Genomic DNA, 23396 nt, shown 5'->3' on the forward strand with positions numbered 1-23396 from the left:
AATTGTTTTATATATACTTATATGTATACGCATACTTATATGCATCATTCCATTTACTACTTATATCCAACCTAGGACATTTTATTCTCATTATTTAGGGAAACAGAAAATGAGGTATAGAGTCTAAATAACTGACTAAAGTTGCAAATATAGCAACTAACTGAGGCAGGGTTCATAGCCTGACATTCTGCAATAGATAATACAGGGCATTGCTTCTGTAATCAGAGCAGGAACTTCCACAGCCCTCAGATTTTTTTCATAAATATACTGGCAATATGAATAAAACCTTTGAAGAAGATAAGAAACTACAAAAAAGTTTATTTCACTAAATAACAATGTAATAATAAATATATAATGATTTAAAAATATATAACTGGTAAGTTGTTGTTTTTTTTTAACTGATTACAAAAAGAATCCTGGAAAGCAAAATAAGTATTCAAAAACAGGAATTTGAAATCCTAGTGCAAGCAGTTTCTTTTGGCAGATTCTTCCATAATAATTTTTTTTTTTAAAAAGGCTTTTGAGGAGTTTAGCAAAATTATCCTAATAAGAGTTGGAGGGACCTAAACAGGAAGCCTGGCCATTCCCAAATGCCTGTGATCTCAGAAACCGCCCCTGAGGCTTCTCTTTGCTCCAAGGGACAGGAGTGACTTAGGGCAGAGGCCTGGCTCACCCTTTCACCGCTTGCAGGATCAGATTTCATTCCCTTCATTACTCACTCCTCCCCTCCCTCACCCCCCTCCCCTCAGTTTCTTGATCTATTAAAAAACGAAGTGCAAAAGACAAATACTGTCTCCAATGCCTGGAAGTGAAAACAAAACCACCTCAACTCCGCTTTGAAAAAATCTCTCCAAGAACTTTCTTCAGAGATTTTACATGTGAGTACTTAGCAAAAGACTCTCTAGCCCATGAGAAATAATGTGTATTTATTTTTTTAGGGGGGAAATCAGCACTTATTGAGACGTGAAGAGGGGTGGGGGAGGGCCATTGTCTGTAACCCTAAAATGAAAATTGACTTTTGTCTGTAAAAAAAGTAAATGTATATGGCAATGCAAAATTAAGTGCTCAAAAGTTTGTATTTAGTTTTTAAGCAAACATATATGCAATACATGTTTTTTTAAAATTATAAACAATTTTGTAAGAAATGGGTCATATGTAGCCTTTTCTATAATTTTAAGCTTGTAGTGGCAATTCTTTATGAATTATGTCTGTTTAATTGAACTTTTCTGAATATGTGGTTTATCTTTAAATATTATTTAGTGACATGTTAAGAAATATAATAGACAAAGTAAGATCCTTATGTTAAAGAAAAATTTTTCATTGCCATTAATTAATGATATTTAAAATGAGATATAAGCATTAGAATTCTTATAATCTAAATTATTTTATGCCAGCATTAACACATCTTTTTATGGAAATATTTTATAAGTCCCCAAAGACCAGAGCTCATATGCTAAGATACTTAAATAAAAATATATAATCAAGCCTATATGTAGGGTGATTATGTAAATTAAAGCAATAGATATATACCTACCTGATGTACTGTCAGGTTCTTGTTGGTTGTGAAATTTTGTTTTTGGTAGCAAAGGAAAACATATAATATGGAAGTATATGACATCAGAACTAGACAACAATTGTTTAATTGTGTAAAAAAGCTCATTTGTATGAGAATGTCACCAAGAAATGAGGACCAAGAGCAGTTGCAGGTAGAAAAAAACAAAAAGATAAGCAACAGCCACACTGTAACTCAGAGCTCTGGGAATTAGTCACAAATTGACTTTGCGTAATGTATGATAACATAAACACAAAGGTCAAACCCAGGCAGGAAACACACAGGTCAGACAGTCATTCTTCATGTGTAAAAGCATAATATTTACGTCAGAGAAATCCAGTTGTGTCAATTTTGACTTACTGCAAAGTTTTTTAACCTAACAAAATCTTTTCATAAAACAGTTGTAAGATTCTTTTAAGTTCATCATTCCAGTGCATAATTATTTCAACATATTTTATCTATATCTCATCTGTTCCTTAAACTAAAGGGTGAATAACCTTTTTGAAAATTTATTAGAGTATAAAAATTTAATTTGGGGCCTATAGGTTAATAAAATGATGTAAAATATTCAAAGGGACCAACCGAGATGAAAAAGTATTAAATACAGATAATTAACCTTATAGATGTAAGAGTAAAGTTTTAAAATCCTTAGATTTGTCTCCTGGTAACCATAGAATCTTGTTTGGAAACTTTATGACATTTATAGTACTATTTGGTTCCTTTCTATTAGTCATGCTAAATTGGAGAATTCTTTTTTAAAGGTACAGTCCAATAGCTTTTGTTTTACCTCTAATAACTAGATCAAAACTCTTTTGGGAAATGTGACTCCTGTGGCAAGGATTATACCATCAGGTACTGCTTGCCAGTCTGATTGATTATCCATAGCTCTAGCCTTTCTTCACTTGTTGATGGTACAACTATTTCAACTGGAATCATCAATTGCTGCTAAATTAAAAAATAAAAATGGCAATCTATAAAATGGAAAATTTTTTGTATTAACCTATAATTTTCATAACAGTAGTTTATTCCATCCTTTAAGAATTAATTTTTCAATTTTTGTTATATCTACATTATTGAAATTCAAATGATAATTGGACAGGATGATAAACTACGGAGGAAAAAGGCTAATCTCAAAAGGTTTAACTATTCTCTAGCAATCTAACAAAACCATAAATGTGCTATAGATGCTTTAAGAAAGGTTAGTTTATTAAACTCAGTGTCACAAACTTTTACAACAGACTTCAACTTATATCTCTGCCTCATAGAAGAAAAACACCAAACTAAAGACCCAAAAATAAAAATAAATAAATAAATAAATAAATAAATAATAAATAGACAGACAGATAAATAAATAAAGGTGGAATAGACAAAAGTGAAAAGGTAATGGAAGTACTCAGAACAGTTTTTTAATCTTTATTAGCATAAATTAAATAAGTTAAATTATAACATTGATTAAAATGGGCTAATTATATCATTAATTTATTTTTTGCTATGGAGACATGATCTGAGAACTGTACTACAATCCAATTCATCTATTTTTCAATAAAAGCTCTTTCCTTTTTTTTTACCACCTAAAACCTAAATTACCTTGAGTAATTTAATTTTCAGAGTTGACTTCTTAAGGACAAAAGGCATTATAGATTTTATAGAATTATACCAATACTATAATTTTCTGATCATTGCCATGTGCATTAGGAGAAATCTGAATTCAAGACATGAAGTGACTATTGAAGTTCTTATTTCTGAATATTAATTTCACCAAAATGAAGAAAGGGTACAAGTTATTTCACAGAGTCCTTTTTATGCTAGGTCAACTTTCTCGAGTCTCTGAGATCCTCAGTGACTGCTTTCTTGGTGTGATATGTCATCTCTAGGAGCCCAGGCTTCCCACTCTTCCTTACCCTGTTTCTACTTCTCTGAATGTCTGGTGCCACGTGGAACCAGAGCCTAAGCTTCAACTACCGAAAGGCTGAGAGTGACCTAATCATTTCCACTTTCCTCTTTCCACAAACAATAACAAAAAGCATTGGACCTACGTCAAATCTGCTATGTTACTCTCTCTTCAGGCCTTCCTTTGGGATTCTATGTTCTCTCTAATTTGAAAAACACACAAGAGTGAAAGGACACCATGGTCCATAGTCAGAGTGCCAGTGATGCACTATTTCTGTCCCAATTGTTCTGGCAGACCACAGGTCCCTGAAGGTACATGGACTTATTTCAAGGAATCCCCAGTCAAAATGTGATGGTAGCATTTTTATAGATTGAATAAATATCATATGTTGTTAATTAGATTAGGAATTGGAAAGTATCAATCAATATGGCACAGATAAAATGTAGTGTTCATGCTATAAGCATAATGTGCCACTGACACCCTTCAGCAGGACCATACCACTACTCTTCCTCCAACCTCAATGCATCTCCCCTATTTGTGAGTCTCACAACATCTCTCCCACCTGTAACTCCATAATAACCCATCTCTAAGCGTCTCGTCATTCCTCATTTCCCAAGGCTTACAAAGGGAGTCAGTCTTAGTAATGGGGTCAATTTCCAGAATAAAAGCATTTATTGCAAAATTTTGATAATATGTTTAAAATTTTTGTCCGAAACTTCTAGGAAATGAATCAAAATGATTATATCAAATATGATATGTAATCCTTTTGTATGCAACTGGTTTCAAATATACATGAACATAAAGTGAATGAAAATATTATGTAAGTGAAATAAACCAGACTGAAAAAGAACCAATAGTGTGTAATCCCACTTATTTGGAATATCTAGAACAGGCAAGATTAGAGGTTACTTGAGTCTGGAAGGAATGAATAGTGAGTTTTTGCTTCACGAACACAAAGTTTCGGTTTGGGTGATAAAAAGCTGGGGGCATAATGGTGATGACTGCACAACATTGTGAATTTAATTAATGCCCCTGAGTTGTATACTTAAAAATGATCAAAATAGCAAATTTTATTTTATATCTATTGTACCATAATAAAAGTTTAATAGAAGCTATTAATAATAATTTAGTTTGAAGATTTCTAGAACCACAATAATCTCTTCATATTTTCTTAATAGAATAAAAGTACAAATGTTATAATACTGGGATACCTATATTTTTTTTTTTAAAAAAAAGATGTTCCTATTTGTTTCATGATGGAACTTTGAACATATTTTGACATAGAATTGTTGTATTGCAGATCAATGATTTTATTCATAACATCTTTTTTCTTTTGTTGATATTGAGATAATTCAGGCCTCACAAAATTAAATTGAAAGTATTCCTTCCCTTCTGTTAAATATTCTATAAATTTAATGAAAAATTGGTCTTATTTCTTCTTTAATGGTTTAGTAGAATTGTGCAGTGAAACCGTCCAGCCCTGAGGTTTTCCTGAAATACCATTTTTCTATCTTAATATAATGAGTACATAGAAAAATGGATACAAAAAGCAGGAAAAATAGAGTAGCCAAAGGTCTTTCTGTATCATTCTCTTTCTTAATATGAACAGTAAACATAATAGAGACACAGTTAATGCATGCAATCTTTTCTTTCTCTTCTCACACCTAATTTTTAAATATTTATTTGTATTTTTTTTCCATTCCCTTCCATTTGGAGCTATTGGTATTAGTAGTTAAGTGGAACTGTGTTCTTGGAAACCTCCATTTTGGTTTGCATATATAATACCAACTTTTACTCTTATTTTTCCCCAATTAGAGAGAAAAGTGGAAACAGCATGCGATGACGAGCTTTGCTTTGAAACAAACTGGGTTAGTATAGGAATCAAAGCCACCGTGTGAAGGAGAGGTGAAATGACTCAAAGAAAGGAATGTCACCTTCTTTTGAAAAATGTAGTTATAAAAATCCAGAAAACATAATTGCATACATTTCTTTCTAAACACTTTTATTAATTATGGTCAACCATATAAGAAGGAATCCTTTGAAATTATTTCCTTTATTATATGTTTCTATTTTATTTCCCATTGTTCATTGTAGTTTTAGTATATATAACATTCTTTTGGGACTTTATTTACAAATATTTAGAAATATGTCTACCTATATACATATTCCCTATTCCTAACTTCCTAATTATCTCTTTATTCTCTCTCCCTTATTGCTTCTTAATTTGTTTCTCCATATCTCAGTCCTCCATTCTTCTCTTAAATGTCTGTAAGAATTAATATTCCCTATTATTATTTAGAAAGAGATTTCTTTCCTCTTCAAAAAAGGAAACAAAAAAATTAAAATAGTTGTTTTAATTGATGAATTTCTTGATTTTTTAACTTATAGGACATTGGCCCAAAACAGAGAATAAAAATTTTCCCTAGTTTGATTTGACAAAATGACCATTTCTATAGATTGTAAAAAATCTGAAATTTACTTTAGAGGAAAAAAAGAGAAAATATTTGGGAGAATAGTGCATCTTCTTGAGGTTGCCCTTTCCTTGATGGTCACAATTCCTGTGCTTGTGGCTAAGCTCTGCCAATAAGCAAATGCAGGACTTAGGAAGAAAAGTGTTTCTGGACTTCAGTTTCCTCATTAAAAAAACTGAGATATTCCAGGTACTTATCTCTTATAGTGCCTTTTATTTCTAGCAGTATGTGATTGTAGACCTTGTCCTCCACTTCAGTTTTTGGTTTTTGTTTTTTTTTTAATAAACTTAATTTACACATGTTGTATGCTATTTGGTTGTAACGTGAAGACATTCACTCTTTCTCTCTGGTTCACCCTTTCCTCTCTGTGGAATTGTTTTTCGCTTTTATTTCTCACAGGAGGAACAGTAAGAAGTAAGGCTGACACAGAGAACAGTCTATAACACACTATATTCCTAGAGGACACTTCCCTGCTTTATAAAATCATACCTGACAACTACTTTTGTATCTAAAAGATATAGAGTAACATTTTATCAATTAAATTGTCATAATCTAAAATACAGATATGTGTTATGATTTGACTCAGTAACTAAAACTAGTAAATTTTACATTGTGCAATTCCCCAAAAGTATGACTTCCTGAACCAAGAGCCAAATCTAAGAAATGATTCCCTAGTGGGTTGGCCAATCCTTTAGTAAGCATGGTTAGAGTCAATTAGTCTGCATTAGTTTCGGAGGTTTGCTTTATGTTGTTGTTGTTTTGATTTTATTTTTAAATCAGCCTGCATTTCTAATATTAATTTCTTTATCAGATACAAAATATTTTGCTTCATTTTTCTCATATTTTATCTTTATATTTGATATAATTTTTAAAAATCTAAAAATTTTACTCATTTTTTTAATATCAGAACATCGGGCATTGTTTAGCATTATGCTAAGTGAAATAAGCCAGGCAGTGAGGGACAAATACCATTGATCTCACCTTTAACTGGAACTTAATCAACAAAACAAAGAAGCAAGCAAAATATAACCAGAGACATTGAAATTAAGAACAATCTGACAGTAACTAGAGGGGAGGTGGGAGGCGGTTATAGGGGGAAGGGTTTTTAGGAGAAACTATAAAGGACACATGGACAAAACCAAGGCGGTGTGGAATCAAGGTAGGGATGGCTGGGGTGGAGAGGGAGTGGTGGGAGGTAAATGCAGAAAACTGTAACTGAACAACAATAAAATAATTTAAAAAACAGTTTTAATGATAAAAATGGGGTGTGGGCTTTGTAGTGCTATTTTCTCATCCTCCAAGCATCCTTGAATTCAAAATGTTGAAAAGCATTGGTCAATAACTAGTTTAAACAGAAAAGGCAAAATAACTCAGCCAAGTTGCATGTGGCTGTGGTAGGTAGGACAATGTCATAGCACAAGTGGCTTAAATAATGTAATTTATCCCACATTATGCAAAGTACAGAGGTACGAAGCTTCAAGACTGGTTAATTCAACACAAATCCAGGTTTTCTCCATTATTTTATTTTCACATTTATAGCAGGTCATCTTTAGCTCAGGGTAGTTGTCCTCAAAACAAAAATCTCTTTTAAGAGTACCCCACCCCCAACCCTGGAAGACAGCATACTCTCTCTCTAATCTCATTGGCCAGAACTTTATCATGTAAAAATATCTAAAGCAATCGCTGTAAGGAAAAATGGACTCATCATAATTATGTGATTAATGAAGAGCTTATTTATTATTTATTATTTATAAATTTATTCCTTAACTGGGCACAAGCTATCTATCCCTGAGAACTGAATTATGAACATATTCAACTCACCTACTCTCAATGAAAAGTGACAGAAAATGGGTGTTGCATTAAATAGATGATGGAAATAACATTTTTAAAAGCTGAAAGAAATGACACAGGTACATCCCTTATCTTATTGACCTAATATATCTTCCCTTATTAAAGTATATTATTTTGCATGAACACAAATTGTTTCTTAGTTGACCTCTATCTGCTGTGTGATTTACACATACTGTCTTTACTCATCATCAACACAAGTAGGTTGTTGTACATAATTCTCATTTAACAAACAAAAAACTTAAATCTCAAAGATATTTAAAAATTTTTTTGTGGTTAACTAGAAAGTGCCACACTGACATTCAAACTACATCACTCTTATTCCTTTCTTTATCCATTCTTTTCATGCAATTTTACCATGGTATCTTGCATTCCATTGGAAACATTAACATATTTATTTGCTCTGTTCATCTATTTTGAGTCCTTGTATCATTTTGAAATAGAATAAGAGAAGAGTCTGGCCCTCCATGGCAGTCTGCACCACACCCTTCTCTGTAGAACAGCACCTGCTCTGCCTCCAGGACCCGTGTCGTGTCAGGCAAGTCGGTCTGGGACAGGCGCTAGTGTGACTCCATCATTGTCCATTTGATAGGAGTTTCAGGAGCAGTTTAGGAATAGAGAATATTAGCAGGTTTTCTAAGAAGTGAGGATGGAAAAAGGAATAAATAATTAGGTCAATATTTATTGTCCTCTCTAATAGCGGAGTAATTTATCATTCAGATCTATTATGTTCACTTTCATTCATGTGGCTTCAAATAATTTGTTTATACATTTGTTTTAAATCTCTCCAGTACTTTTTTATATTTGTGAAAATTAGTTTTTATAGATTCCTTAATTCATTGATTTGTGCCACAGGTATTTTCTGAGCTCCTATTAGATGCCAGATGGGACAGACATGAATTCTGCATTTAAGGGCAGACAAGACAGATAGTAAACAAGTAGACATGTATTGAGGTACATAGGAGTAAGTGCAGCAATTAAAAACAAAAATGTGAGCAAAGTAGAATATAATCATGGAGCTATTTCTTTCAGGTGCAAAAGGAATGACTCTAAGCCCTGACCGGTGTGGCTTGGCTGCTTGGCCATCGTCCTACAAAACAAAAGGTCACTGGTTTGATGCCCAGTCAGGGCACATGTCTGGATTTCGAATTTGGTCTCTGGTTGGGGGCATGTACAAGAGAATAATCGATCAGTGTTTTTCTTGCACATCAATGTTCCCCTATCCATCTCCTCCCCACTTTCCCCTCTCTCTAAAAATAAAAAAATAAAACCTTAAAAAAAAGAACTCCGAACAAACGCCATTTGAGCAGAGATTTGCTGTAGAAGCAGTGTTTACATAGCATTCATGTGGCTGAGTCAGAGCATGAGTCCATGCTGCAGTTAAGAGTGTGTCTACATCTTTTCCGTAATAGTGACAATGATTGCTCATTTTCCTAAAGTCTTGCAGCAAATGCTACGTACTTGGCATCCAACCCTTAACAATCTTTTTATACAAAATTTTACTATTCAAAATTATGAAAAAATCTCTAATTTTAAAATAAAATGGTTTAGTTATTTCCTAGTTAGCCCACACAACAAACTCGCTGAGAGAAAATTATTCCTGAATTTCAGCTTATGAGAATTGCTGCACAGGGCCGTGCCTTTTCTCTGACACATGATGTATGATTGCAGTTGAGGAACTACAGTAGAGAAGGGGTTAGGCAGTGAGGGTCTACTTTACCTGCCAAGTCTTTTTCTTCTCAGTGTGAACTTTAAAAGACATTTTCTTCTTAGAAGAGATTTATAGAGAGCAATTATTTTCTCAGAACAGATGTACTCTCTTAGGAATAAAACCAAAAATACTTATTTTGGGAGAACTGCACCCTAGGTGTCCTTCTTATATAAGTGATTTCTGCATTTCCTACAGGAATGTTGTAGGCAATAGCCAGTCCTGCCCGAGGCTTAATAATCCATCAAGAAATAGAACATGAAAGTCTGTAGCTGCACAGAAAGGAAATAATTGGCTTACATATTAAAAAGCACATTCTGGAACTCATACATCTTCTCCCACAGCCTGATGAAAGGGAGGTGGCCTTTTTTCTTAGACGAATTTACTAAACAAGTTTAGAGGTGCTTTCTTTAAAAAATAGGTCTTATTATGGACTGAATCACATCTACCCCAAATTTATCTGTAGAAGCTACTACCCTCAGTATAATTGTAGTTGGACAGCACTTCTGGGAAGTAATTAAGTTTAAATTAGGTCATAAGCGTGATGTCCTAATCTGAGAGGACTAGAGGCCTTATGAGAAGAGGAAGAGACAGATTTATATATGTGTGTCCATACCAAGGAAAGGCCAAGTGAAGACAGAGGAAAGGGGTGCCTGCAAGCCAGGAAGAGAGCTCTCACTGGGAACTTGACCAGCCAGTCCCTTGGTCTTAAGAATTCCCAGACTCCAGAACTGTGGGAAATAAATCTCTGTTGCTTAAGTCACCCAGCCTGTGGTATTTTGTTATGGTAGCCCCACTAGACCAAGACAGCTCCTATGAACTTTATACACAAAACCACTTTTATCATTGCCTAGTGAAGATCCAGTGTAAGTCTTCTTAGCTGGTTTGAAGTGAAAGCAAAGAAAAAATACCTCGAAGGGGGTCTAATTCATCCTTCATGTCAAACCTTAAACCTGGACTAAATCATTAAAGGTTGCCTATTTTTAGCATTGAGACTCTTTTGTTCTTTTTTTTAATTTATGTATTTTTATTAGCTGGCCTATCAACATAAACTTCATTTATAGCATTGTATGCTGACAGTTCAAGAAAACTTACCCTACCAACATGGTTGAGAACACAATTCCATTGTAAGATGGTGATTGTCTTACTCAAATCTATAGTACCTTTTTCAAATCTTTACTTACCATTTTTATGACAGCAAATCACAGTGACCAATCCACAAATTAATGTATAATTTTTACTAATATTTAAATTTTCTTTGCCAACACTTTTTTAAAAATCTCACATTATAAAACATTGATGGCATTTCCTTCAGAGTAACACCTATACTGCCTCTTTATAAGCTATTTTCTTGGAGAAGTTATTTTATCGTTTTGAATCACTATGTCCTCTATCAAACGATAAAAACAGCATTATTGTAGGGTGAGTGTGAGATACAAATGAGAAAAAAAATAGTAATCAATGTCCATTAATGTAAACTGCTATTTGAATTATGATTTATTGTCATTAACATAACAAAGTGTAATTTCATTCTCATAATAAGAAAAATGGCTTAAAAGGAAGCATCTAGAGAGAAAATCTAAACAAAGACTTACTCTACAATATGAAAATTAATCCCAGATAATTCAAGAGCTGGCTATAATGACATGTTTGAAATGAGGCTTTAATAAAATATAAATTTCCTCTTTTTATTTCTGGTCTTCAGCCAAGATTTGGGTGTGTATGTGTATATATATGTGGTTTCTATTTCCTCTAAAGTTCAGGAAAAAAAGAGAAAGCAGATTTTCAAGTATCTCTATTAAAGAGCTTCCCTTGTGTAGTAACCTTGTTCTAATCTGTTCATTCAGGCTTTGACTGATGGGTGACCTTCTGGGTCCTATGCTAAGGTGCTCTTCTCTGATATGGTTAGCTAAGGGTTGGAGACAAAATGAACTTCCCATAGATCTGTAAATGGATAAAGTGATGTGGAAATATTTACACAGTAATAAATATAATCATTAAACAAGTACAGACTTTATGCCAGGAATAGAAATTTTGCCAAGTCATTGAGTCAAAATCATAATGATGATCATGTTAAAAAGTGATTTTAGTTATTAAGTTGTTCTTGTAGGATTAACCCACCAGAAAAATCCCATTTTTATCCTGTAGCTCCTTTGATGAATCCCTTTTTTACCCTGTAATCTTTCTTTTTAAAAAACATTTTATTTATTTATTTTTAGAGAGAGAGGAAGTGGGGGAGAGAAAGGGAAAGAAACGTCATGTGTGGTTGGTTGCCTCTCATGGACTCCCCACTGGGGACCTGGCTTGAAAACCTAGGCATGTGCCCTGACTGGGAATCAAACTGGCAACATTTTGGTTTGCAGACCGGCCCTCAGTCCACTAAGCCACACCAGCCAGGGGATAATCATCTTCTTTAAGTCACAATAAGGGCAATATTTCAAAGAGAAATGAATATTGAATGACATAAGTAATTAATATATTTAATTATATTTTCCTGAATTGGATTTGGTCTCTAGTCCATAAATCTTGCTTATTTTAAGGATGCTTTGAAAAAGTCTAGGATCTAGTCCTGCCTGTCACTTACTAGCCATAAGCATATGCTGTTGGAAAATAAATCACGTATCTCTAACATCAATTTAGTATACCTGCTCAATGGACTGCTTAGCACTATGTTCAAGACACAGTAACCTAATAGATAAGAAACCACTTCAAAAACGGTCATTATAAAAAATGACGTTTTATAATTATATATCTTTTTACTTTGTACTTCCCATATAATTTCTTAAAATAAATGTGCTATATGTCCATGTATCCAGAACCTCATAATATTTAATCTTAATTTTAGTTTTTTTTCTTTTTTGCATAGGGTGAAATAACAGCTTCTATTTCCCCTATTTCCCCTCTGACAGATGTCAGTCTGTTCCTTATCTATAATCTGTTTCTATTTTGTTTGGTAGCTTATTTTGTTCATTAGATTTCACATACAAGTAAAATCTTATAGTAGTTGTCTTTCTCTGCCTGGTTTATTTCACTTAGCATAATGTTCTGCAGGTCTATCCATGCTGTTGCAAAGGGTAAAACTTCTTCTTTTTTTTAATGCACAGTAATATTCCATTGTGTAAATGAACCACAGCATTTTTACCCACTCATCCATTGATGGACACTTGGACTGCTTTCAAATTGTAGCTATTATAGATAATGCTGCAATGAACATAGGGGTGCATATGTTCTTTTGAATCAGTGTTTGGGTTTCTTTGGCTGTATTCCCAGAAATAGAATTGCTGAGTCATAAGGCAGTTCCATTTTTGAGGTAACTCCATACTGCTTTCCATAGTGGCTGCATCTATCTGTATTTCCATCAGCGGTGTTAGAGTGGTCCTTTTTCTCCACATTCTTGCCAACACTTGTTGTTTGTTGACTTTTTTATGATAGCCATTCTGACAGGTGTAAGGTGGTATCTCATTGTGGTTTAAATTGCATCTCTCTGATTAGTAATGTTAAGTATCTTTTCATATGTCTATTGGCTATCTGTATGTCCTTTTTGGAGAAATGTCTATTCAGGTTCTTTACCCATTTTTTAATTGGATTTTTAAAAAACACTTTACTGTCATAGAAAATAATCCTGATGCCAAAATAAAATGCTTATAGTGACTACTCCATAACCCAGGAATATGGAACATAAGAGGGAAGATAACAAAGAGATAAAGAAGGCTCTGTTCTGACTTGTTAGAAGTTAGCATGTGGCAAACAGTCATAGCATTAGACTTCTCTTGGGAAACTGCCTAAAGATTTACATTCCTACAACATGTTTATTCAGAAAATACTCTTTTCCTGAGAAAAATCTGGCTCTCAAACCTCTCATTGAGATTATGTAACTATCTATCCAAAAACAAGAGGGTAGAAGGATTGAGCAAAAAGGAAAGAAAGGACCCATGGACACGGACAACAGTGTGGTGATTGTAGAGGGAAGGGAGTGTAGGGGAATAAATGGTAATGGAAAAAATAAAATAAAACATGTAAGTAAAAAAAGGTTCGAAGTCTAGTAAGAAATACTTTTAAGAAAAATCTATGTCTAGACCCTAGTCATTATGAATACTTTACTAGTCATTATGAATACTTATTTTTTCTGCTGAAAATAATACTTATAAGAGTATACTTCAAAATATAAAAAGAATGTGATATAACTATGAGAATCCTTAGAGGCTTTTTTGTCTCCTTCCTTCCATTATAGTTTTATTCTAATGTCTTCTTTCTTCACTCATTATCCTTGGTATTACAGTGCTGCAAACTCACCCAAAATGAGAAACAGCCAAGAAATCACATAGGTGAAAGGTAAAAAACAGGCTGCAGGTTTTACTAGGCAGAGAGTAGGCACCCTTGGGATCAGCCAAATTGAGTTGATGGAAGTAATAAACACCAAGAGGATAGCATTAGCCACTGCTGAGCAGAAAATTGGAATTATTCTTCAAGTTACATTTTCTCTCATTTCCTGGCTGTCAGGTTTTTGTCTCTCCTGTCTTTGACTAGTACACCACAAATAGAAGTGGCCAAAATAAAATTTCTTTCTTCTAGACATGGTAAAGTACTTGTTTTGCTTAGAGATTAATAGTAAAACTTTTAAAAAAATGCAATAAAGAAAATCTGAACTAGGAAGTTGAAATTGTAATAAGCACCATGTTGATCATATATACATAAACACAATATGTGATTTCACAGATTAATTTAAAGATGATGAAATAAGGAGAGTGCACCCCCAAACTAATGATAGATCAGTAACTGTCTACAACTCGTATCATGTATTTTCCAAAATGAGGTACTAGAAAGCTAATGCTATATTTCTAGCTTATTATTCATCTTTCCCAAAATCTGTGAGCCTTTTTGCTCTTTGAATCCGTCATACGTCCTTGGCCGCATCAATATCCATTGCCATTCCTTTGAGCTGCTCCTTTCTTTCCAGTCACCAAAGTCAAATTACAAAAACATTTCTAGCCTCAATGGACCCGGATCCCTTTTTCATTGTTGGCTCCTCACTTTATAGATTTATACAGAGGACTTCTCTTTCTTTCACAAGTTCTCTTGAGAATATTAATATCATAAATAAATGGTGAAATTGCAAATAATATTTTTCTGGAAATTTCTTAATAATGTTTGATAGGCAACTTGCATCCTGTTATATCTCCTTCTTTCTTGCCTTAATAATTATCAAAACATGGTTGTTGCGCGTGGGTCACCGGCTAGCAGTGACCACGGCACACTGTGGATGGCTCGACAATACGCGAGAAAAAACACACATGCACAGAGACAAACTAGTTTCTGTGGGGAAGTAGGGACAGAATGGCCACCCCCCTAGTGGGGAGCGCGCTGATCCACCGTCCATACCTGCTTTTATTAGGCTCATTTTGCATAATAACTCAGGTAACGTACAATACTCATTAGGGGAAGTAAGGAATATAGGAAACAAAGAACTCTGCCGGTCTATTGAGTTGGGGGTCAAAGAGCTGTAAGGCTGAGGAACAAACTAGCTTCCTCCTAAGACCCTCCTCATTCAACTGAGAGCGTTCTTAAACAAAGAAGGTTTCACAGTAATTTACATGTTCTTTCTTAGGCCTGATCACCCCGGGAAATCCGCACTTCCCAGTACCGAGCTGTACTTCCCCGTCATTGTTTCAGGCTTAGGTGGAGCGCGGGAACTAAGGCCACCGAGAGATAAGGAGATTTTCTTCTGGACGCTGAGAACTCAGACTTTGTCAAAGCCGAGGAGTGAGGGTCCATCACCCCCCTTTGCTGCAGCCCCCCAAGTCCTTCTTTTGGGCGGCCTCCCAAAGTGATCGTGCCTGGCTTGGGTTGTTCCCCCCGTGGGGAATCTTACCCGTCTTTGGCTAACCGACCAAGCTTTTTTGGGGTTCGGTTATGAACAAAGCAGCAGAAACAGCATTCCTGCCAGGAAGATAAGCTTTTGTCTCCTTGCCGGCTCACGGTTCCAAGGGCGTTCCTTTAGCCTTAGCTAGGCGGGGGTTTCAGTTTTCTGATACCAGTCAGGGCGGTTCCCAACACATGGTCATATAATTAACCCTGCCAAGTACAAATTAGAGAAAAACAACTCTCCCAACTGACAGACTTTCTCTAATCTCACCTCCAGGCTAAAAACCACAACATTTTCTAGGAGAAAATAATCTTTGTTAATTTTATATCTCAAGCATATTCCAAATTCTTCCTAACCTCAACCTATCCATAAACTATATTAAACACATATTTTTAAAAATAAATTTATACCATTTTCACCCATTTCTTCCACCCCAGCTCCCTGCCTCTGGTAACCACCAATTTGTTCTCTGAATCTATGTGTTTAATTTTTTTATCTCATATATTAGTGAGATCATATAGCATTTGTCTTTCCCTGTCTGATTAATTTGACTTAGCATAATGTCACATGTGTGTGTGTGTATACATGTACACACACATTTTTTATTCATCCATCAATGAACACTTAGGTTGTTTTCTTATCTTGGTTATTATAAATAATGCTGCTATGAACATGGGAACACATAGGACTTTTCAAATTAATGTTTTTATTTTCTTTAGATAAATACTCAAAAGTGGAAATATTGGATAACATGGTAGTCATATTTTTAAATTTTTGTGGAATTTGCGTACTGTTTTGCATAGTGGCCATACCAGTTTACATTCCCACTAACAGTGCACAAAGGTTCCCTTTTCTCCACATCCTTTTCAACTCTTACTATATCTTGTGGTGTTGGGGTCCAGCCTTGGTGGGTCTCCGGGTCCCCGAAGGAGGAACTGCTCAGGCGAAACGTGACAGCCACCAGATGTGGTGCCGGAGGACAGCCAGGCTCTCTGGACCTGACTGACTCACCCAGAAAAATCAATCTTTATTTTTATAGGTGAGGTTATACAACATTCAATGCATAGTGTGATTATTAAAACAGAAATGGTTACCATAGAAATAACTTCAAAAACTACAGAAGATTTTACAGATCAATCATGTTAAACAAAGAAATAACTGAAAAGTACAAGAAGTCCCACAGATCAACCATATTAAATAAAGGTTATTTTGACCAAGAGGGTCATTAATCAGATAGCCAATGAAGCCATACAAGCACAAACTTTCAAATGCTGATTATAATTAAATATCTACTAAATTTCTATAGATTGGTCTAAATCAAAGGGGTACAAGGAGTGGTTTAAAAATTAGTTATTGTTTATAAAAATTAGATTGTCTAAATTAAATAAATGATTTTTTGCCTAGATCTATTAACTACATATCTAGCAGGGGGGGCATATTATGTTTCTATGTACTAAGATTATTATATTTAAATTAAAACTCTTTCCTCCTCTATTTACCTGGTCTCATCAATAACTGCTCCTGCCCAGGGCATGGGAAAGGCAGTGGTTCTAATAAATCTTGAACTTTTGAATGGTGACTCCCTAGACATTCCTAGCAATGGCCTCTTCCAGCATTCTGGCAGCTAGTCTGCCCATAGTGTAAATCTATCCTTAACTTTCCAGGTGGGGGGAGTGGGCAGCATTAGGATTATTAGGGGCTTCTAGTTAGTGGTCAGCAAGTCATTTCATGCAGAATCAGAGGCATCGTGCAAGGTTTTTTGTTATAAAGCACAGGTGTCCAAAAACCTCACCACCTGATGCTAATAGGGACAGGCATATGGGAAGAGATAGACAGGAGAGCCGCTTCTGCTGTGCAAACACGTCTCATCCATCCTGACTGTGTCAAGGGTCGGTTCTTGGACAGCCTCCAACATTGTGGTTTCGATAATAACCATTATTATACAGGTGTGTGGTGATAACCCATAGTTTTGATTTGCATTTCAGTGATGATTAATGATATTGAGCATCGTTTCATGTACTTGTTGGCCACCTGTATGTCTTCTTTGGAAAAATGTTTATTCAAATCTTCTGCCCATTTTCTGGTCAGACTGTTTGTATTTTTGTTATTGAGTTGTCTGAATTCTTTATGTGCTTTTAATATTAGCCCCTTTTCAAATGGACAATTTGCAAATATTTTCTCCCATGCAGTAGGTTATCTTTTCATTTTGCTGATGGTTTCCTTTGTTGTGCAGAAGCTGTGTAGTATGACATAGTCCCACTTATTTATTTTTGTTTTTGTTGCTTTTGCTTTTGGTGTTAACTTCAAAGAATCATTGCCAAAACCCATTCAAAGAGCTTCCACTTAGGTCTTCTTCTAAGAAGTTTATGGTTTTAGTTCTTATGTTTAAGACTTAAATCCATTTTGAGTTGATTTTTGTACTGAGTTGAGTGTATGGTGTAAGATAGTGGTCCAGTTCCATTCTTTTACATGTGGCTGCCAAGTTTTTCCTACATAAAAAGACTGTCCACTCCCTATGGTATATTCTTGGCTCCTTTATTATGAATTAATAGACCATACATGTATGGCTTTATTTCTGGACTCTCCATTCTGTGTTATAAATCTATGTGTCAATTTTTATGCCAAAATCATGCTGTTTTAATTACCAAAGATTTGTAATATGGTTTGAAATCAGGGAGCATGACTCCTTCAGCTTTGTCCTTCTTTCTCAAGATTGCTTTAGTTATTGGAGATTTTTGCCATTCCACACAAATTGTAAGATTACTTGTTGCACTTTTGTAATGGCATTAGAATTTGTTAGAAATTGCATTGAATCTATAGATTGCTTTGCATATTATGGACATTTTAATAATATTGATTCTTCCAGTGCACAAGCACAGAATATCTTGCCATTTATTTTTGTCTTCTTCAGTTTCTTTTATTAATGTCTTGTAGTTTTCAATATCTTTTCATATCCTTGGTTAAGTTTATTTCTAAATATGTTATTTTTGATGAAATTATAAGTGGAATTATAAGTGGAATTACTTTTTTATTTCTCCCTGTTAGTTTGTTATTAGTGTACAAAAGTGCAACAGATTTTTGTGCATAGATTCTGTATCTTGCAACTTGACTGAATTTGTTTATTTGTTCTTAGGGTTTTGAAAGTCTTTAGGGTTTTCTATATATAATATGTCATCTGCAAGTTATGAATGTTTTACTTCTTCCTCTCCATGTTGGATGCCACTTATTTCTTTTTCTTGCCTACTTGCTCTGGCTAGTACTTCCAATATTATGTTGAATAGAAGTAACAAGATTGAGCATCCTTGCATTGTTCCTGCTCTTAGAGGAAATGCTTTCAGCTTTTCACCATTGAGTATGATGTTAGCTGTGGGTTTGCCAGCCACTTTTGTGTTAAAGTATGTTCCCTCTATATTCATTTTGTTGAGAGTTTTTAACATAAATGTATGCTCAATTTTTTAAAATAATCTGTGTGCATCCATTGAGATGATCATATATATGATTTCTATCCTTTATTTTTTTAATGTAATGTGTCACATTGACTTATTTTTGGATATTGAAGTATCCTTACATTTCTGGAATAAACCCCACTTAATTATGCTGTATAATCTTTTTAATATATGGTTGAGTTTGGTTTGCCAGTATTTTGTTGAGGAATTTTGCATCTACATTGATTAGGGATATTGACCTGTGGTTTTCTTTCCTTTTGTTGTCCTTGTCTAGTTTTTATATCAGGGTAATGTTTGCTTCATAAAATAAGTTTTGGAGAGTTCTCTTCTTGTCTATGTTTTTGGAAAAGTTTGAGCAAAATTGGTATTAATTCTTCTTTGAATGTTTGATAAAATTCACCAGTGAAGTCATCTGGTTCTGGACTTTTGTTTGTTGGGATGCTTATGAGTACTGATACCATGTTCTTACTAGTAATTGTTCTGCTCAGATATTCTATTTCACCATGACTCAGTCTTGGAAGGTTGATTTTTTTCCAGGAATTTATATGTTGGTATATAATTATTCATAGCAGTTTTATTATCCTCTATATTTCTGTGGCATCAGTTATAACATCTCTTTTATTTTTGTTTTTATTTATTTGAGTCCTCTCTCTTTTTTTCTTGGTGAATCTAGCTAAAGGCTTATCAATTTTACTTACCTTTTCAAAGAACTAGTTCATAGAATCATTGCTCTATGTTGTCTTTTGTCTCTATTTCATTTATTTCTGCTCCAATCGTTGTTATTTCCTTTATTCTACTAACTTTGGGAACTGTTTTTCTAGTTCCTTGAGGCATAAAGTTGTGTATTTGGGAGTTTTTTTGTTCCTTGAGAAAGGCATTGTCATTATGATCTTCCTTGATTTTTGAAGAAGACACTTACAATCCATCTGTTAAATTTTCTTTAAAACAAATTGATTTTCTATAGTACATAAATTTAAATAAATGTCTAGAGCACTTTTGACGGAACTGTCACAACTTATCTTGACATGTCACACATAACAAACGGTTTTTTGAGGGAGATGTTTGAAAGAAACCAGGTACAAAATTGCACCTGACTGTAGGTTTAACTAATTAACATGCTGATATTTTAAATATACCAAGCCACTGATTAATCACCATTCCTGTGCTATCCATAAACTTCATTAAGCTGACTTCTGTGTTAGAAAACTTTAAATAAAGCATAAGAGTTGTATTATTGAACAGTTATAAAATTTAAATGAAAACATTTGCAAGTACCTTTGCAAGTAATGCTATAGTTGCTTGGGCAATAAAATATCAATCAAATGGAAAGTAAGTAAAATAGTAAGAACTATGTTTCTGTAGAAAAGATGTGGTAAATAAGTTTTAAAGTAGGAAAATATAAGTCAAACAGTAAATAAAATACACTGATTATATTTTTAAACTGGTGGATGCTGAGATACTGACCTATTGGTTACATCCACTTAATGGCCTTCAAAGTCAGAGTATTTTCAGGCAGATCATCATGAGGTGAAGTAAGACCAAAACCACCACCAAAAACCCACTGCATGCTGTGCATCATCTCAGTTGTTATTATCTAAGTGCAAGAGCAATGGTGGTGTTCAGGTCCCTGACACTAGACGTTTCTGAGATCCAGCTTCAAACCTGCCTTTCTAGTTCTAGATTGTTCCACCTTCCCTAGGATGAATGAGTTTATGACCTTTTGATCTACAGTGTCCCAGCTGATCCTTACAACCAAGGGAAGTCTACACAACTAAAATTGAACAGTACTCTAGGCCACCATTTTTAAAGAGAGTAACTTGATGGATTTAGGTACCAAGTCCACATCATGTTCTTCAGCAGGCACCCATCTCAGCCTGCTCCCTAAGCCGTGGGATCAAAAGACATGCATTTAACCCTCAAAGCATAACAGGGTTATATATCTAAAAAATACAGTGGAAACAGAAGAGTTGCTGAAAAATGCTTTTCAAAAATAAGATAAACATTACAAGTTTAGCTAGTAGAATCTTCAAATATATATATACACACACATATATATATGCACACATATACATACATGTATATTTGTGGATTCAAGTAGTTATGATACAGTTTACAAGGGATATAATAACACTGCTTCTCACTAAAATTCAAATACATCTTAACATTTTCAAACTGTTGCAGGAAAATAGGTTATAAATTCATTAGTGATTAAATGAAGCTGAAAGCAAAATGGCATTTATGATGTTATTACTCCCCACACCTTAACGGTGTATATTGTAGCTGTATTCACTACATACATAAACAGAGAGCTCTTTAACATGTTTCTGATGGGATGTCTGCTCTGCAGTTGTTCACTGGTAAGAGTTGTCCTTCCGTTCTGGCTTCCTATCACAGGATGAGTGGCCATCATGTGCACATGCTCCTTCCCTTTCTCTTCCTGCAGTGCTGCATGAACATTACACATTTCCATTCACCTTCGAACTCAAAGAAAAAATGACCTTTTAAAAACATTTAAAGGCACTTTTCCATTACTTTTTGTCATTGATCTTTAAATCATTTTGAAACAGGAAATGTCAGTCTGCTGCTGAAATGTGTTTCCCTTAGAGTGTAGGCTAATCCCTTAAAGTCACTTTTCTATGAAATTTTTGAACCAGATACATCCCCAAATTGAGAGTGGAATACCTGGGATGAAGGACCACTGGAATGTTAGACATTTCTTTTTCAGCATCTCTGTTTGCAATCTCATAGAGGACTTGGTTAGGAGAGTGGTCATACACTGGAAACCTGCATGGTTTTATGAACCAATGTCATCACAACAAATTATTTTAAAAATAAAACAGATGTGTATTATAAGGAAACAAAGATGAAAATTTGGAAAATGTATTTCTTTTTCCTTTATTAACTTCTTTTTAGTACTGTTATTCTATTACAGTTGTCCCAATATCACCTGGTTTGCCACATCTTCTATCCGGCCCACCCTCTGTTCCCACAGTCAATCCCTACATGGTGCTTCTTTTTTAAAAAAGGACCAAACCAAAGGGAAAGAAAGATCAGGAATTGAAAGTTGCATTAATAAAATAATAGAAAATGCAAGAAAAATTAAAATATAATTATTACTAACTGAAAAAGAATATTAGCTGTGAGGAAGATGTGGCAAATAGAATTGCATGTGAAATGGATCATAATCCTTACTTAGTTATGTTGACCAGCAATTAGCCATGTCTCTTAATTATTGCCACTTTAATTGGTAATTTTAAGGTTGTAAAATGACCTGGGTACTTGAGAATTATTTGATATATTTATGTATTTCATGAAATTTGTGGACAAAGGTATATGAGAATACCCATTAGAGGTCAAAAATGTACATTTGGAGGCATACATATGATTCCTACTAGTCTACTGGTGATTCCACATTAACTCATTATTTATCAGATATATCTGGGTTTTTATTTCAGAGGTGATTTGAATGATGAAGACAAAACCAATTTTTTGGGTTTCTGCATGTCTGCTGCTTACTTGTGCCTCTCTCCCTCTTAATGATGAGGAAGATGAAGATCTTAATTCTGAGGCAGATGACTATTCCAGCATCCCAGGTAAAATGTTAGAAGCATTCTTCTTTTAAACTAGTCAAAGCTCTCAATTGTAATCCAAATATTTCATATAGCTTTTTTGCATTGTATAGGAAAATTAGTTTTTGTCAAAGTGACATTTTTCTTAGAAAATATATATGATGTGATGTGTCAAAACAAACAAACAAACAAAACCTTTGTCCACAAAAAAGTCATGTTAGCAAGAACGACTTTTTTTTTGCAGCCTATAACATTAAACATTGAGTTCTCTCTGGAAAATTGTGAGAAGAAATATGCTCAACAAACAATTCTACAAACTTCATTGTCATTCTTTGCTGGACAAGTGTGAGAAGGAAAAGGAAACCACAGATATTGGAGGTTTCAGCCATTCTCTCTCACTACCTCTCTCTATCTCTCTTTGTCTTTATATTGCCAAATAAGAGACACATGAAAAAATGCTCAGTATTGCTAGCTATCAGAGAGATGCAAATTAAAACCACAATGAGATACCACTTCACAATGGTCAGAATGGCCATCATGAACAAATCAACAAACAAGTGTTGGAGAGGTTATGGAGAAAAGGGAACCCTAGTGCACTATTGGTGGGATTGCAGACTGGTACAGCCACTATGAAAAACAGTATGGAACTTCCTCAGAAAACTAAAAATGGATCTGCCTTTTGACCCAGCAATTCCACTGCTAGGATTATATCCTAAGAACCCTGAAACACCAATTCAAAAGAACCTATGCACCTCAATGTTCATAGCAGCACAATTTACAATAGCCAAATGCTGGAAGCAACCTAGGTGCCCATCAGTAAATTAATGAATCAAAAAACTATGGTACATCTACACAATGGAATTCTATGCAGCAGAAAGGAAGAAGGAGCTCCTACCCTTTGCAACAGCATGGATGGAGCTGGAAAGCATTATGCTAAGTGAAATAAGCCAGGTGGTGAAAGACAAATACCATATGATCTCACCTTTAACAGGAACCTAATCAACAAAATAAACAAACAAGCAAAATATAACCAAAGACACTGAAAGAG

General features: G+C 34.4%; 1 protein-coding gene across 1 annotated transcript in view; it reads left to right on the forward strand.

Moving 5' to 3' along the window:
• The first annotated feature begins 674 nt into the window (after positions 1–674).
• TFPI (tissue factor pathway inhibitor) overlaps positions 675–23396 on the forward strand; it is a 50644-nt gene continuing 27922 nt past the window's right edge. The window contains exons 1-2 of the mRNA XM_045818936.1: positions 675–878; positions 22235–22372. Coding sequence (XP_045674892.1) covers positions 22246–22372 — 127 coding nt within the window. The 5' untranslated portion in view covers positions 675–878; positions 22235–22245. The remainder of the gene's footprint in view (positions 879–22234; positions 22373–23396) is intronic.

This window comes from Phyllostomus hastatus, unplaced genomic scaffold (assembly GCF_019186645.2).
Source record: "Phyllostomus hastatus isolate PE091 unplaced genomic scaffold, TTU_PhHast_1.1 phas_contig_1, whole genome shotgun sequence".
In the NCBI taxonomy this organism is placed as follows: Eukaryota; Metazoa; Chordata; class Mammalia; order Chiroptera; family Phyllostomidae; genus Phyllostomus; species Phyllostomus hastatus.